The sequence below is a fragment of the Panthera uncia genome, chromosome B1, assembly GCF_023721935.1.
Source record: "Panthera uncia isolate 11264 chromosome B1, Puncia_PCG_1.0, whole genome shotgun sequence".
Lineage (NCBI taxonomy): Eukaryota > Metazoa > Chordata > Mammalia > Carnivora > Felidae > Panthera > Panthera uncia.
Genome location: NC_064811.1, coordinates 38,750,486 through 38,767,856, shown reverse-complemented (window position 1 = coordinate 38,767,856; position 17,371 = coordinate 38,750,486). Strand labels below are relative to the sequence as shown.

Here is a 17,371-nt window from a genome sequence, read left to right as displayed (position 1 = left end):
AGCTCAATAACTGCACTTAGACCTTTGCACTCAGAGGTCACCACTGACTGTCATACTGCCAAATCCAATGGCCACCCTTCAGTGCTTACCTTATGAGTATCTCTGAAGCACAGGACAGAGTTCACTTTCTGCTTTATAAAGTTCTCAGGTCTCCATTCTACCACTTTCTGGATTTCTTCCCATTTCCTCCCTTTAATGGACACCCTTTGTTTTGTTTATCCCTTTGATGACATCATTTCATTCAGTATCCTCTTTGGGCCACTTCTTTTTCCTCTATACATCTGTTCTCTAGGTAATGGTGGATTCAGTTCTGTACTTGCTCTCACTTGCTCTGCGTTTGGTTATTCTTCCTGACTACTAGCTATATGCCACAATGGCCACAATCCCACCTCTAGATGCTTGGTCGAGGACCTGCAGAACTGATAGCTTGGCAGAGGTAATATATGTTAATAGACTTTTTCACCAGCTCCTGTTCATTGTCTCACACTGGCTGTTGAAAGCATCTACATTTTCAGATCCCCTTGTAATCTCCAATTTATCTCCTCACCATAGTGCTTCATGAGACCTCATTAGAGATTTTCATGCTCCAGCATCCCCTTCTGGACCCTAACTTCCACAGGTTCTCCCCCAAATGAGAAAGTTTGTAGTCTTTAATAAATTCCTTTAATAAATCATTCATGTTTGTACTCTGACACCACCACTTATCTGGATATTTATGTGTGAGAGAAATAAACTTGGCTTTTATTTAAGGCAGTGTGTTTTTGAGTTTATTTGATACATTAATCTGTATCTTTACTAAGTCAGAGAGGATCATTAAGTGTTCTTGTTTGGACATACTGATTTTGGGATGCCTACTGGCACTGAAGCAGAAGTTTTAAATAAGCAGGTGAGTTGTCAAATCTGGGGCTCAGGAAGAGGTCACGGTTAGAGATAGAAATTTGGGAATGACCAGAAATTGGGGGAAGAGATGATATTTCAAGCCATGGAACTGGTTGTAGGATTGAGAACAATGTTTAGGACTGAAGGGAAATCCAATATTCACATATGTGATAGAGGATGAAGAATTGGTAAAGAAAATTGAGAAAAAGCAATCAGTCAGTTAAGAAGGCATGATTAAAGGTTAGAGGCTGTGACATCCTTCGAGCAAGAGACTGTGTTTCAAGAAAAAGTTTGAGTCAACGTTTTGACTCAAGAGGTCTAGTAAGATGAATATTGATAGCTTTCCACTGAAATTAACAAGATGGAGGTTCATTGATGACCTGTAAGTTGGAATGGCAGGGAGGATATTCTACAGAAGTGGAGACAACGTCGCCTTTCAGTGACTTTGACTATAACATATGGGTGCTAGCTGGAGTTTGCAGGGGGTCAAAAAGGATAATACAGCATGTTTGTGTGCTGTAGGCCATAGTCCAATAAAAGAAAAGGATTGTAGGAACAAAGTCCTTGAGTAGTCAGACGGAATGGTAGTGCATTAGGTAGAGTCCTTGGTCTTAGATAACTGAAACTGATATAGTTCATCCATTGTAACTAATGGGTGTCAGTCTGAGTGGGGATATTTTCAGAGACCTGGTAGATTTGCTGGTGGATAGATGTAGCTCTCTTCTGGTTGTTCTCATTTCTTTAATTTTTAAAATATTTTTAAGCTTATTTATTTTTGAGGGTGAGGGAGAGAGCATGCACACAAGTGGGGGAGGGGCAGAGAGAGCGAGGGAGACACAGAATTGGAAGCAAGCTCCAGGCTCCAAGCTGTCAGCACAGAGCCCAACACAGGCTCCAACCCACAAACCGTGAGATCTGACCTGAGCCGAAGTTGGATGCTTAACCAACTAAGCCACCCAGGTGCCCTTGATTGTTGTAATTTCTTAACGAAATAGAGGCAAGAATGATTGCTGTAAATGGGATGGGCATTGAAGACTTGAGGAGATAAGAAAAGGTGTAAATAGTAGTCTCGGGGATCGGAAAATCAATTGTTTAAGGAAATGTAATAGGATTGGTGGACAGTGCTGAGAACTCCTTAAAGTTTGGATATAAATTCATAATTTAATTAGTTATCATTGTTAGGTTTTTCCTCTTTATCATGTTCTTCCATTCATACAGGCATAGGGCAATTGTATTTAATTAGGGTTGGAGATTTTCTAGGCAAATATTATATGACAAGAATAAGGGAGTTGAGTACATATGTAAATGAATGATCACAGTGATGGAAAATGGATTCTAAGCTCAGTAAGGAAAGAATTGAGCTCATCGTTGGGAGGAAGGTCAATGGATTTGAAGGTCAGTGGGACTGATATATTACCGAAGGGTCTTGAAAAACTGAGAGGAATTACAGAGATATAAGGTAACAGATTCTGAGCTAGCAGAAAGAAACTATTGATGCCTTTCAGAAACCCTCTCAGGTAGTGGCAACTAAAAGAGAAAATCTTATTAGCTGTTTGTTGGTATAGATGCCAGTGTTTTCCAAACTATAGTTGTCTGAATACTGTCTTCACAATTTTCATCATATAATAAAAAGAATAATAATGATAATTAATATGTATTGGGTATTTGCTATATGCAGATACTATTCGAAGCATTAAATAATTGTCACAATAACACTATGAGGTAGATATTATTATTATGTCCATTTTACAGATAAAGTAACTGAGGCATAGAGAGATTAAGAGATTAAGTAATTTATCTTAAGTCACTCGATCCCAGAGAAGCTGGCTCTAAGTGTCTGTTCTAACCAGTATACAAATGGTTTCCTAATATTTGTAACTGTGTTGTGATTTTCTCATTATTTTCCTTTAACAGACTCATCATATTAATATATTTCAAAAAATTCATACGACTACCATGAATAAAATTGACTTATTGGAAATAATGAAACGTAAGTGTGAGGTGATCACAATGAAAGTAAAATGATATTTTAAAATTCCAGCTAGTCATTGCTACATGCCAGAGGCTCAGAGAGGAGGGCATGCTCTCTGTTACAAAGATTAGCAATTATTGGAAGGGGATGAAAGATTTGTGCCAGTTGGAAAAAATTAAGAAAGATTTTTAAATGAACCAGAAAAGAACTCTTCTATGTTATCTTAGCTCTTCATTGTTCCTTGAGTTATTTTACAACTTGATAAGTTGTAGAAAATGATGATAATGCAAAGGATTCTTATCCTTAGAAACAGAAATTCATTGCGTCAGGTGAATTGAAACTGATCATTGCCTTGTGGATAGACCCATTTTGCATCTATGTGTAATTTCATTTCAGTATTCTTTATTTGTCTATGTGCATAGGGCCCTTTGAACCTTCCTTTGATCTCATTGCAAAATCTTACTGGTTCTCTTATTGATCAATGAGTTAAATCTTTAGTGTGTCATGTTATATTGGTATGGAAATCATAATTTTATCTGAAAAAAATTTATCCTTTAACACACCCTAAAAATCTTTCTTCCTTTTGGAATCAGTGGGATGGGTACGATTTGTAAGGGAATAATTTCCTCACTGTGTGATTCAATACTATTTAATGTTATTATCATTTAATGTTCCTTAGAACTTAGTCTCCAGGTGAAAGTCGGCCAGTGTACCACTACCATCAAGAAGCATCTCACACTTTGACACTATTGAACTAGATTATTGTTTTTCAGGCTTGGCTGCTCTTCACAGTCACCTGTGGAAGTTAAAAGGTGTGGCTACAACAACCAATTATACACAGTCGTGATCTTCAAGAGCATATAGTTGAAAACATGAAAGACAAGTACACATCGGTTAAAAGGTATGTATGTGCTAGGATGCATGAGGGGCTTGTGATCTTCTAGAAGGAGACTCAACCCATACATGCAGTACACCCCCAGGTTGATGGGGTGGGTGGGAGAGTGTTCCTGGAGAAGGCTAGAAGGGGACAAAGAGCCGTGAGGCAGGCACTGGTGGAAGCGTGTGTTGTGTAAAAGGTCTAGAGCCACAGAGCTATGTGCTTTTAGAGACCAGTGCAGCATGATCAGAAAACGAATTTTGATGTGGCATTTAGAGACAGGACTGGGAGATGGGTGAAAGGTCCTTCACTGCCAGTGGCTTTCAAACTTTTTCTTCACTCAACTTTTGAACAGGAAATACATTTTACCTTTCAACTCAATACAACACACATAAAAATATTTAAGTAGTTTCACGAAGCATCATTTACCCTTAGTATTTAGAAATGACTTTGCTCTACTCTGTTCTATTCTATTCATTTATAAAAATTTGTCACTAACCACTAAATTGATTTCACCTGTTAATGAGTGGCTGTGGTTTGAACCTCACTGGATTTTATTTATTTACTAACCTAAGAAACTTGGACTTTATCCTGAAATTGACCTGATAATCAAACACTCGATATTTGTTTGTTGACTAACTGACTAAATGATTGAATCCACCCATCTATTCATCCCATCTAAACATCTCAGAGACAGAGGATGGAATAAAGACTTTTCTGTGCTCAGATCACACTTCAATGTGGTTCCCCAAGTGATTCAGAAGGGAAGATGGAAATGAGAACAATGAAAATGAGCAGTACAGTACCCAGAGCTCTGGCTCCAGGAATACAAGTACAGCTTGTGCTTGCTGACCCCCAGAGGCCATCTTTAATGAGCAGTGAGACAGTTCATCTAAGTCACGAATTGTCACTATAGCTTCTGTTTCCTTAGAAACAGGGCAACTGGTGAAGCTCTTGGCTCTAAAAACCACAGTAAAATATCCAGTAGGCAGATGGTCTGGCAATTGAAATCGTCATGCCTATGTGAGCATTTATCATGAATTGGCATCATATGAGAAAAGAAATTCTTTCAAGTCGGAATTGAGCAAGGATGGGAAGTGTGATCAGCAGGGGTCTGTTGGTAATTGGCATTGAGGGGCAGGCAAAAGGTAGAAACCTGGGGCTTGAGGCTCCACCCAGTCCACCAATTCCCCGTTCACTTCTGTTGTCATTGTTCCTCCTGCCTCTCAGCCACTGAGCACAGCACTGTGAAATAAATATTGTTTCTATCCTCACAGGGTCTAGGAACAAATGGAATTTTGAGCACTTTCAAATCCTTCTTCAAGGAAATGAATTTCTTGTATATCCCCTATAAATGGAAAATGCTAACCAGGACTAGCCAGGAGAGAGACTAATGTAAGCATTTTATATTCCCTGGCATATGTTTCAGAGATTTCTATGCATTGTCAGTGCCACTGCTATTGGCAAAATACTTACTAGACAATTACATCTGAACAGAGGCCATATTATAAAACACTAAAGCAGTAAAAATAGTAACTTCCAGTTATGAAGTGCTTAGTACGTGTCAGGTACTGTATTAAATATTTAACCTTATGAAATCCTGTATGAGCCTTGTGCTAATATTATTCTCATTTTAGAGATGAAGAAACTGAGGTTTAGAAAATTATTTAATCCGGTTAAGTAATTTGAGTGCAGGTGGAAAGGAGCCACTATACAACTTTACCACTTGTCTCCCAAAGGATAATGAGGTAAGATGAAGAAGCTTTAGAATAGAGTTTTGTAGACTTCTTGCATCATGGACCCCTTCCACAGTCAAGTTAAACTTACAGACATCTTCTCAGAAACTGTACAGATGCAAAAAAAAAAAAAAAAAAAGGATTACACAGGAAAGCAATTATTTTTGGAATAGAGTTAATGAAATTTAAGAAATATACTATAGTACTTTTGTATACTTTGGGTAAATATCTAGTAGCACAATTTCTGGATTATATGGTAGTTCTATTTTTAACTTTTTGAGGAACCTCCACACTGTTTTCCAGAGTGACTGTACCAGTTTGCATTTCCACCAATAGTGTAAGAGGGTTCCCATTTCTCCATATCCATTTCCAACATCTGTTGTTTCCTGTGTTGCTCATTTTAGCCATTCTGACAGTGAGGTGGTATCTCATTATAGTTTTGATTTGTATTTCTCTAATGTAGGTGATATTGAGCTTTTTTTCTTCTGTCTGTTAGTATGACTTATTTGGAAAAATGTCTATTCATATCTTCTGTCCATTTATTAACTGGATTATTTGTTTTCTGGGTGTTGGTTTTATAAGTTCTTTATATATATTGGATATTAACCTTTTATCCGATATGTCACTTGCAAATATCTTCTCCCCTTCCAAAGGTTGCCTTCTAGCTATAGAAATACTGATCTGAAGGGATACATGCACCTCGATGCTTATAACAGCATTATCAACAATAGCCAAATTATGGAAAAAGCACAAATGTTCATCAACTGATGAATGGATAAAGAAGATGTGGTATATATACAATGAAATATTACTCAGCCACCAGAAAGAATTAAATCTTGCCATTTTCAATGACTTGAATGGAACTAGAGGGTATGATGCTAAGCAAAATAAGTCATTCAGAGAAAGGCAAATATCATATGATTTCACTCATATGTGGAATATAAGAAATAAAACAGATAAACATGCTGAGGGGGAGGGGAAAGAGAGGCAAACCAGAAAACAGACTCTTAACTATAGAGAACAAACTGAGGGTTGCTGGAAGGAAGTTTCATGGGGGGGATGGGTTAAATGGGTGATGGGTATTAAGGAGGGCACATGTTGCTATTAGCATTGGGTATTGTATATAAATGATGAATCACTAAATTCTGTGCCAGAAACTAATATTACACTGTATGTTAACTAACTGGAATTTAAATAAACACTTGAACCTACAAAAAAACCCCCATAATCATATGTATAGAAGCCTAAAAAATATAATATAGTAATATATACATACCTCTTTAGTAATGTCTTGAAGATTGGACAGTGTGTTAAGTAGCTACCATAATTTTGAAGTAGTAATTAGAGTCATTTGTTCTATTTTTCAATGATATTTTGAAGTACCTGCAATAACTGAAACTAGAAAATTTGGTACATTGATACTTTCTATTGGTTATCGGTCACAAGTACCGATAATTCTACTAAGGTCTATGGCCTACATTTATCATAGAAAGAAAGGTTCATTTTCTAACAGAGGTTAGTAAAAATAAAGATGTAAATCTTTCCCATCCAAGTTCAAGGATCAGTAGAATTCTATCCAAGGGCCCTTTTGGGGATCCACCAATACCAGATTAAGAGCCCTGATTTTAGAACTCTGGTTCTCCACCCATGGCCATTCTGTCCCCCATCCCACTCCATTGGACCTTTGGTACTGTCTAGAAACAATTTTTATTGTCATTACAGGGGTGGCATCCTACTTGCTTCTAGTAAGTGGAGGCTGAAGATGGTGTTAAACATCCTATGATCTGCAGGATAGCTCCACAGAACAAATGATTATTCATCTGAAAATATCAGTAGTGCCAAATTAAGAAACGCTGCTTTACTTCTGTTGATGAAAAAGAGTGAAATCTTGCCATTTGCAACAATGTGGATAGAACTAAAGGACATTATGCTGAGCAAAATAATTTGGTCAGAGAAAGATAAATATCATGATTTCACTCATATGTGGAATTTAAGAAACATAACAGATGAGCATAGGGGAAGGGAAGGAAAAATAAGACGAAACCAGAGGGAGGCAAATCATAAGAGACTCTTAAATACAGAGAATAAACTGAGGGCTCTTGGAGGGGAGTTGGGTGAGGGGATGGGCTAAATGGGTGATGGGTATTAAGGAGGGCACTTATTGTGATGAGTACTGGGTGTCATATGTAAGAAATGAATCACTGGGTTCTTCTCCTGAAACCAAGACTACACTGTATGTTGACTAACTTGAGTTTAAATAAAGCAAAAAAAGACTGTTTTAGAGCAAGAAGATTTGGGTTTCGCTTCAAATACGAGCACTCATAAACTGAGTGATATTGGAAATGTTTTTCCTTCTGAATCTTGGTTTCTTGACCTGTAAAATGAAGGTGTTAAGATCTACATTACAGGACGTTTGTGAGAATAAAATAAAATAGTGTGAAAGTGTATAAAAAAGAGTAATGCATCAAAGGAATGGTTTTTAAGCTATGTTCTTTTGAGTTTTTGGATTACACAGGGTCATTAGTGGTTATTTCTGGGGACTGATGAGGAGGACACAAGGTCAGAATTTTAGACATCTAACCCACACTTTAACCAGAGAATCTCTGTTTTTTATTTGTCTTATATATTGAGCTTCTGTGAAAGATATTATTGAAACAGATAAACTCTTTGCTGTTCAATATAATGCTAGACATAATTATTATTTTAAGTATATCATGATAATCAAATATTAAAAAAGGATTCTGATCCTTTAATTTCTTAGCATTTAATCACCTGGATGCCCATATTGCAGGAGTTATGTTAACCGGCATTACTTTTGGTCAAAATTTGAACACAGCAGCTTGAAAAGAAAAATACACACTCAATTTGCTTCTACGTGTCATGTTTTGGCAATTATTTTCTCTATACGAGCATTGAAAACACATCAAATAAAAGTAGCAAGACATTCATATTTCAAAACCACCTTTCCTCCTCCTGCTGACACAGAACAGAACTTTCTCTTTCTCGGTTTCATGCATATGGTAATCAGTTTGCTTTCCTTTGAACTAGATAATTGTAAGAATCACAGAATACCCCAAGCCTGTCTATGTATATTTATGTTCACTAACACAGTTACACAAGGGATCAGCAGAAATATTACTGGTTCTGTTGGTTTAAATTAAATTCCTTAATCAATCCCCTGAGAAGTGTTATCCAGGAGGTAACCGCTGAATGTGCATGAATCTTTTATGTGCTTCATTCTACAACAGTTTCTGGGAGGCCTGCAAATGTGAATTTTGCACAACAAAAATGAGTTTCTAACATCAGACAAGGCACCTAGTGGTTTCCTGATCTTGGAAACCTAATAACACAGGCTTGGCACAGCAGAAGACAGATATGATAAAGTTTTCTTGACTTCTACTGCTCTCCATCCATCTCCCTTAAGAGTAGCAGAAACTAACATCTACTGAGTGCTTTCTTATGCCAAGACTTTATCATTATTTATTTTCCCAAAAGAACCCTGTAAAGTCAAAACTGTCATCATCATCTACTTTACCAACTAAGGAAGTCATGGCTCAGAGAGGTTGAGTAGTTTGCCTAAAGTTACTAAGCTTGTAAGTGGCTGAGGGAGGATAGGAACCTAGGTCTTTTTGATTCCACAGTCTATGGTCTTAGCCATTGCTAGAGTCTGTCTTTCCTAATCTAATCCTTTATTTCTTCCCTGCCCCAACAATAAGGTGATTATTTAAGCATTGTGTTTACAGTTGGACTGGGGGTGGGATAGGTTACAAAGAGCTAGAACACTCTGAAGTGCTCTTTTACCAAGGCAAAGATGCAGCGATGTTGGCTATAGATGTAGAGAGGAAATAAATGTAAGTTGGGGCCTATAAAGTTTTCTTTCTTCTGTGTTTCATTGAATTGTACCCTGAAGTCCTCCCTCACTCCTTTGCCAAGGTATCTGGATGTGTACCACTCAGAGGCTTAAAAGGACGTTGTCAAAATAGATTCGGTAGAACGGCTGTCAACATTTCAGCTCTTGGACTTTTCAAAGGCTTTGTTTCAAGTATGACATGAAAATGATTTGAAAACAGACTTAACCCAACTGCTGACCAATTTCCCTAAACTGAAAAAGGGATCTCCTTCCGCTGAATGGGCACAGTCATTTGGACAGAAGCTAAGTCTGAAAGGAAGGATCTCCAAGTACTGTTGGCCAACAGCACTGGGGAGGAGATACCATAGATCTTGTCAATAGGCATAAACAAAGCCCATGCTTTCAGTTTTCCTTCTCATGGCCTATTGGTGAAAATTTCACTTGCCTATGTGCCTAAGACATTGCTCAGCTCTACATTTGGCTTACTTGTATGGGCAGCACAATTCTCTTCATGCTGGAATTGAGCACTGGGGTCATGTGACACTTATAGGGGTGGGGAATGTGTGTGGAAAAAGGAATGCTTAACCAGACAACACATGGTAATTGGAATCAGCCTGCTATATCTAACGGTTCATATATAGCCATTGAAAATAATCCCTTCCATGTGTAGATAATTTTATATTCTCTATAAGTGTTCAATAAATGTTCTCTAATAATTATAAGGTACCAGAGGGAAGGGAATAATAATGAGCTCCAAGTCTGTGGATGATTCTTATATTGACTGAGTGCTAATTGTAAAAGCAACCAACATTAATTGAATTCTTAACTATGTACCTGGCACTATGTTGAACATTTTGTATACACTATTTACAATCTGCATGAAATCCCTATGAGATTATATGGTTTTTAATTTTCATTAAGATAACCTGAGGTTTAGTGAGACTAAGTAATTTTGGAGAAGGGAAAAAAAAGGACAAGAAGTAGAATTTGGATTTGAGTCATGTAGCTTTAGTTAAGCAAGGGAAAAAAGTTATGAAGAAGAGGGCTGTAGAGTAGAGGAGAGTAGAGAAAGCCTCCCTTCATTTTTCCTAAAGGAAAAATATGTGTAGGTATGTATGTAAATGTGTATATGTATGTGTAGGGAGAGTCTATCTTCAGTGTATGTGTGCACATATATATACATATATGTGTATATGTATACCTATATATGTATCTATATCTGTATTTATCTATGAGAGAGAGAAAATCTACCTTCAGTGTGTGTGTGTGTGTGTGTGTGTGTGTGTGTGTGTATGTCAGTGGTCTACCTTCAAAGATATTTAATCTTTTATGGGAGGTAACATGATCAATCTCATAATAATATAATAATAACTGACAGATATTCTGAGGCTGGGTGGGATGTCCTGATCTGTGTTCTTTTACATAATGATTGTTTTAATTATCTGACTCTCTCTAAACTGTAAATTTCCATGAGTACAGGGACTATAATTTGTTTATTCTTTTATCACAGAACCCAGTTCAGCCACTGACTAGCCCAGGGTCACCCAACCAGCCACTGGAATTCAAACTCAGGCAGTCTGGCACTAGAGCCAAACTCATACCACGGCTTTGCCTTGTCTCTCGCAGAACAATCCTCTCCCAAATATACTGCATTGTGATTTTAGGGCAGAGCTGCTTCCTCCTGTGTGGGTGTAAATCAAATTCTCCTTATATTCTGCACGCAGTTTGGTAGGAAGTAAACTACCCAGAGAAATGTTGTCTGACTCTAAGCTTAAGAACAAAGCTGAATATCCATAGCCCCTTGCATCATCTTGCCAATTTCTTATTTAGCATGTGCATTGGAACATGAATAAATATAGCAGATTAGGGTGCCCCAGATGACGAGGAGCTGCCTGGGAGGATTTTATTCTGCAAAGCTTCTGCGTAACATGTTAGATGGAAATGTTCAAGAATACTGCACATAAATAATAGATGCATATAAAAAAAGGGGAGATTCTTAAGGCTTTTTAAAGACAATGCGCCATAAGATTTTTTTTTAATTTTTATTTTTATGAGGATGTTGTAGGTAGGTCATATAAATTATGGATACTCTGGATAATTAACTATTGAATAAGCTACAGTTCACTGCAGTGATGATTCACACCATCTAGTTTGTGGGTAATCAATTGCGATGCTCTCGTCCAGTTTTTTTGGCACTGTTTATTGCCTAAAAGCAGTCCCATAAAATTAGACTGAGACAAAGTCAGAAAGTAGGAATAAAATGTGTACAGAGGTATCATCTAGCCCTGTTTATAATAACAAAACCTGGAAACAAGCTAATCGTCCAATAACAGATTAAGAGTTAAATAGATTTTGGTGTCTCTGGATAAAGGAATATTATTATAGTAGAATAGTTTACAATGAGAAGTTAATATTATTAGATGCTTAAAATATGGTAGACAATGGAATATCTAGAGTAGTTGACATCTGGAATGAATCATTTTAAATACCCTTTCCTCCTGTATAGGACAAAATTATTTTCAGTAATAATCATGAAATGTAACAAACAGTAAGGTACACCTGGGTGGCTCAGTGGATTAAGTGACCGACTTTGGCTCAGGTCATGATCTCACGGTTCGTGGGTTCAAGCCCCGTGATGGGCTCTGCTGACAGCTTGGATCTTGGAGCCTGCTTCAGATTCTGTATTTCCCTCTCTCTCTGCCCCTCCCCTGATCACGCTCTGTCTGTCTCTCTCTCTCTCTCAAAAATAAACATTAAAAAAATAAAAAAAAAGAAATGTAACAAACAGTAACAATAGTCAGAAAAAAAACCATGGATAGTAAAATTCTAGTCTTGAACTTTTTTATATGATTTTATGCCAAAAAAGAAAATAGACTAAAGTATATTTTAAAAATAAATATTTATGGTATAAAAAAGGAAAAATGAGTAAATTAATATTTTAAAGTACTTTTTTTTTTGTAAAGAAGGAAGAGCACAGGGAGAAATACTTTCAAAAGACTGAATTCCCCATTTCCAAAAAAGATTTGTGCATAGAATGATTGAATTGAAGTAACTGAAGTTCTGTTCATTTATCTTTACAACCACTATGCTACCATTGTTTATGTCAAATTTACTGGCTACGTCCAGAAATGTACAGGACATAGGAGCTGAATAAATGAACTGGGCCCAAAGTGAGCTTGAATAATTCTGAACCCTATGGAACTTGCTTTTGAGAAGAGAGGAACATTAATCCTCTTTGTCATGGGCCACACAGGAAGTCCTTTGAATTAACTCCCACATAGATTACAAGGTTGATTATAGTGTAAGTAATTAAGATGTGCTAATTTGAAGCTTAAATATATATTATTTTAGTAAAACCCATCAGTGTCTTCACTGTTTAGAAATTAGAACAACAAAAAATATTTTGGGGAAGGAGTATTTTATTCCCAATGTTTAGACTTGCTGAAACATTGTGATACTACAAAGCACCCTGAATTTCCATTGTTTTTATTTATTAGTTATTGCTTTTACTTTCTCTAAAATGCTGTCTCTCCTCCCACCACCATCGCTTGCACCTCGGTTCAACCATTTCTATTCTCCCACTTTTGAAATAGATGATGACTCTCAGGGGGAAAGTAAATATAGAATTGTGTATAAGATATACCAATAAGGAGACTTTGAGACTGCCTTCTACTCAAGGAACGCTAAAATGGCCCAGTTAAGTTTCTGGGGTTCTGCCATTCGTGATACATGAAACTAAACTTGCAACCTGGGCGAGGATTAATAGAAAAATAGATGTTCCATGCTGGATGAAGGCCAACAGACCAATCAGAACCTCTCTCTCTGGGAAAATATGAACGCCAAAGCACAAATGAGGTAGGTTAATTATCTTGAATACTTGTCAAGCTATTGTTTTGGATCTTCATGAAGTTGGTCTTAGAGGCACTGCCACCCCAGTGATTATCTACTATGTATCTTCTTGTTTCTGTCTTTTTTTGCAATAAACCCTCCATTATCCAAGCTTATCTCTGTGGGTGGGTCAAGCTTAAGGAATGATTCAGTTTAAAAAATGAACTAATGAAACAGAGATATGATATAAACACTAGAAGAGGATATATAAAAATTTCAACAATGGTCAGGATCTCTGGTTTGTGAGATAATGGATCCTTTTTTTTTTTTTTTCTTATCATTTTCTGTGAGTCCTATATTATCTACCATGAGCACGTGTTGCTGGCATTTCAGGGGCAAAATTTCATAAGAGATAACTATATTTTCTATTTTCGACTTGATTGGCTTTAAAAGGAGAGAAGAAACAACCTTTAAATCTGTAATTCCTTGCATAGAAGTAAGTTCTCTTTTCTCCAGAAAAACTAATGAGTGCACAAAGTGAACGGGCTAAAACATGCTGAGATTAAACACAGTTTATACTGGGCTAGTCATCTGAATTTTTATTCCTACACTGTAGAATAAACAGACCATTTGAAGTTTTTCCAGGGTAGTAAGAGACCAACATAATGGTCAGGTAGTTACCTTGGACTGGAGAGGTGAAGTGGGTTAGTGCTTTTAACAATCTCTTGCCTATACGGAAAGGTTATTTTTGAAGACAAGAGTACTGAATGTTCCAAGTTCCCACAGTTGTCATGGAAACCTTTTAGCTAGCTGAATAGGTTAGCAGGATTTTATGTTCTCCATTTTGACAAATACAAGAAGACATGATCCCAGCTTTGCATTACTAATCAGAAAACTTCTGTTTTCGAGTCTTCCAGCACTTGATTAGTCAAATTTTCTTATTTATTTTTTTTCTTCTCCACAACATAAAGCAACAGGCAAGGTCTCTTTCAAAAATTATTCCCACTTCAGAAGCAGAGCCAAAATCGTGACTGGGCTGACCTTGCTGTGCTTGGGAGTAATACTGCTTGCAGCTTCGAAAGGCCCCTGCAGGTTAATTTAGGCCCCTGCGGAAACTCTTCTGATTTGTACCTACTTTCAATGGTTTCCTGGAGGCAAACTCACTTGCTAATGGGCAGGAATTATTCCTCATTTTAGGAGCAACAGTCTGCCCACACCATCTTATAAAGCACAGGTAAGCTTTAGGAAAAAGGCTCCCTAAGGCTAAAACCAAAACAGTTCATGTCACATGGGTAAATTCAGATTCAGAAAATCTGACATTTTCCTTTTATTTGTCTGTAACAACACTCCACATTGCTTTGGAAGATAGATGTGGTCTAAGAATCCAAACGCAAATTGGAAAACGAACAACTGCATTGCAGGCAACAGACTGACTGATTTGGGTGAACTAGTTGAAGCTGGAATTTTGGGGGCTTCTTTAAGAATCACTAGATGCAGAAAGCCTTGTGTATACTTGGGGGAAGGCGTTGACAAGGGCTCCTTAGAGCATCTGGCTTCTTAAGCAGTGTATCAGTAATAATTAAGAATGTAAGATTTTGTAGGTATGTGAATTTGGGGAGTTCATCTTGTGTCTCGGTTTCTTCATCAGTATGATGGCAATATTAATAACACCTATCCCATAGGGTTGTAGGGAGGATTAGAGAGTTTTCATGTATACGCTGCGTATCAGCTCTGACACATAATACATGATAAAAGGGAATATTTGGAGGATAAAGGCATGGGGGAAAACAGGAGTGTTGGGAAATAAGGAAGAATAAAATGATACAAGGCAAAGAAAGAGGGAGAAAGGACCCTGAAAGAATGACGTGCATCTGGCTGTATTGGGTTAATGGCATTACCAGTTTCTCAACTGTCAAATGTTGCCGCAATTCCCACCCCAGCCCTAGACCTCACGGGGCCCCATCTCACTGGATGCAACTACCTGAGATGATTTTACAGAATTCACTGCGTTAATATACTGGTTTCATCATCTGATTATGTCCCGATGAAATTCTGCTTTCTGTTGTTAAATGTCTCAGTGTGTGTCTACGCTGATGTAGTGATGTTTGCCTGAGAAACCTCAAGTTAATAAAGAAGTGCATAATGAAAACCACTGTTTCAATGGGGAAGGAGGGGGTTTGGGATTAGGAGGTTCCAGCCCCGCCAAGGCAGAGTTATGTCTCTTCTGGGAATTTAAACAGAGAAGAAAATGCATTTGAAATTCGTTTTGCAAGCTAAAAATAATAAATTGACATTCAAATGTATAACAAAGAAACCGGCCTAAATTTCATTGAGTAAATCTTGAACAGTATGTAAGATCAAGCCAAAATCAATGATTTTGGAGACCATCAAAACGAACTGTGGCACAGATTACAACTCCAATATTAAACTAAAAAGTGATTGACAAACGAGAAGCTAGGCACGAAGATAAAGCGTCTTGAGTTCATATTCTGTATAAAACATGCATTTCCCCATGATACATACTCACAGACTGATTTTCCACACATACTATGTAATTTTTTAGTAGTTTGATAATTTTTATGACTTTGGTATAATAATTACTGATAATATGTACAATGAAAATTGCATCCTATATTTAGTTAATCATGTTATGCCAATGTATATTATGAAAATATGCCCAGTCAAAAATGCCTATTTCTACCAGTTGATAATAATATTGATAATGAGTTTTTAAAAAATATTGTAGTACTTATTCTCTGCATTTATCCTCATGTTTTTCATGTAGCTCTTCCCAATCAAAATATGCATTCCAAAAGTATTTTTATTCCCTGCTGGGCACAGAATGTCAGATATTTAATAAAGAGGGGACAAATCAAGGTGCTAATTAATGATCACGTAATGGGCATCATAATTTGGAGAGCTTAGTGAATAATAAAATCAAATGATACTTTCACTTCCTAGAAATGAATTCATTCTTACTTAATAAAATTAATTTATGTCAATGTAATACATGAAAATGATAAAAAAAAATCTAAAAGATTTTAAGGAGATAAAGCAGCACCTGCCCACTCATTTCTGCCCTTCAATTCAGCTCTCTAGAGAAAATAACTTTGAACCATTTTACCTTTCTTCTGGTACTAATTTTCATATTTCTGAACATTTTGTTTGACCACTGCGCTTGCAACATCCAATTCTCTGACAGCAACTTAGTGTCTCACAAATCCATTAAAGTTTGAGTTAGTACAGACCCCACAGGTTGAGGGGCTCAGTCACCCATGATTTCCTCCATTTCAGATGCCAGTTGCAAATCCTAGATGTCCCCACTCCACCTACACTTCTTCCTGGTTCACTACAAATTTGGAAGTCCTCACAAGCCCCTTTTAGGTTCAAAAGTTTGGTGGGCTACACAACTCACAGAACTTACTCAGAGCACTATACTTAAGTTACAGTTTTATTATGAAGGATACAGCTCAGGAACAGCCAAATGGGAGAGATGTATAGGGCAAGGTCTTGAGGGATGGAAGTGTGGGAAGGACCCGGAGCTTCGATTCCCTCTTCCAGTGGAATCTGGGCATGCCATCTCTCAGCACATTGATGTCACCAACCTGGAAACCCCGAGCCTAGTTGTCCAGAGTTTTTATTCAAGGTTTCCATAGACATGATTGATTACTACCATTGGCTATATGATTGAACTCAATCTCTGGAGGTTGGCAGATGGGGCTGAAAGTTCCACTGCTCTAGTCACCTGTTTTTTTCTGCTGACCAACTCCCATCCTGAAGTTATTTAGGGTCCCATCTCATTAGTATAAAATAACACGTGTTGGAAACAAACATGTCTTTATGCATAACAAGACATACTCCTATCACTGAGAAAATTTGAAGGGGTTGAAGGTTCATGCCAGGAACCAAGAGCAAACACCAATTATGTTTATTTTTTACTAAACCAAAACCACTATTTTCTACTGCCTTCCTCTTACCATAGTTGAATATTCAGCTTTCTTATACCCACCTCCTTTATTTTACCACAAAACTTACATGTATAGATAAAATTTATATCTATCAATGCAATAATTGTTACATTAATCATATAATTATGCTATTATCATATGTTATTTACGTAATTATATTATATATATATATATATATATATATATATATACACACACACCTGTTTCAATTAGGGGTTAGTGTTTGTATTATTACATTTATATAAATACTGCTCACCGTGA

At 37.0% G+C, this 17,371-nt stretch overlaps 1 protein-coding gene across 1 annotated transcript in view; it reads right to left on the bottom strand.

Annotated features, from left to right (window-relative positions):
- Positions 1–5,394: 5,394 nt before the first annotated feature.
- Positions 5,395–17,371, bottom strand: part of LOC125923623 (gamma-aminobutyric acid receptor subunit beta-1-like) — a 244,589-nt gene continuing 232,612 nt past the window's right edge. The window contains exon 3 of the mRNA XM_049632025.1: positions 5,395–5,572. Coding sequence (XP_049487982.1) covers positions 5,566–5,572 — 7 coding nt within the window. The 3' untranslated portion in view covers positions 5,395–5,565. The remainder of the gene's footprint in view (positions 5,573–17,371) is intronic.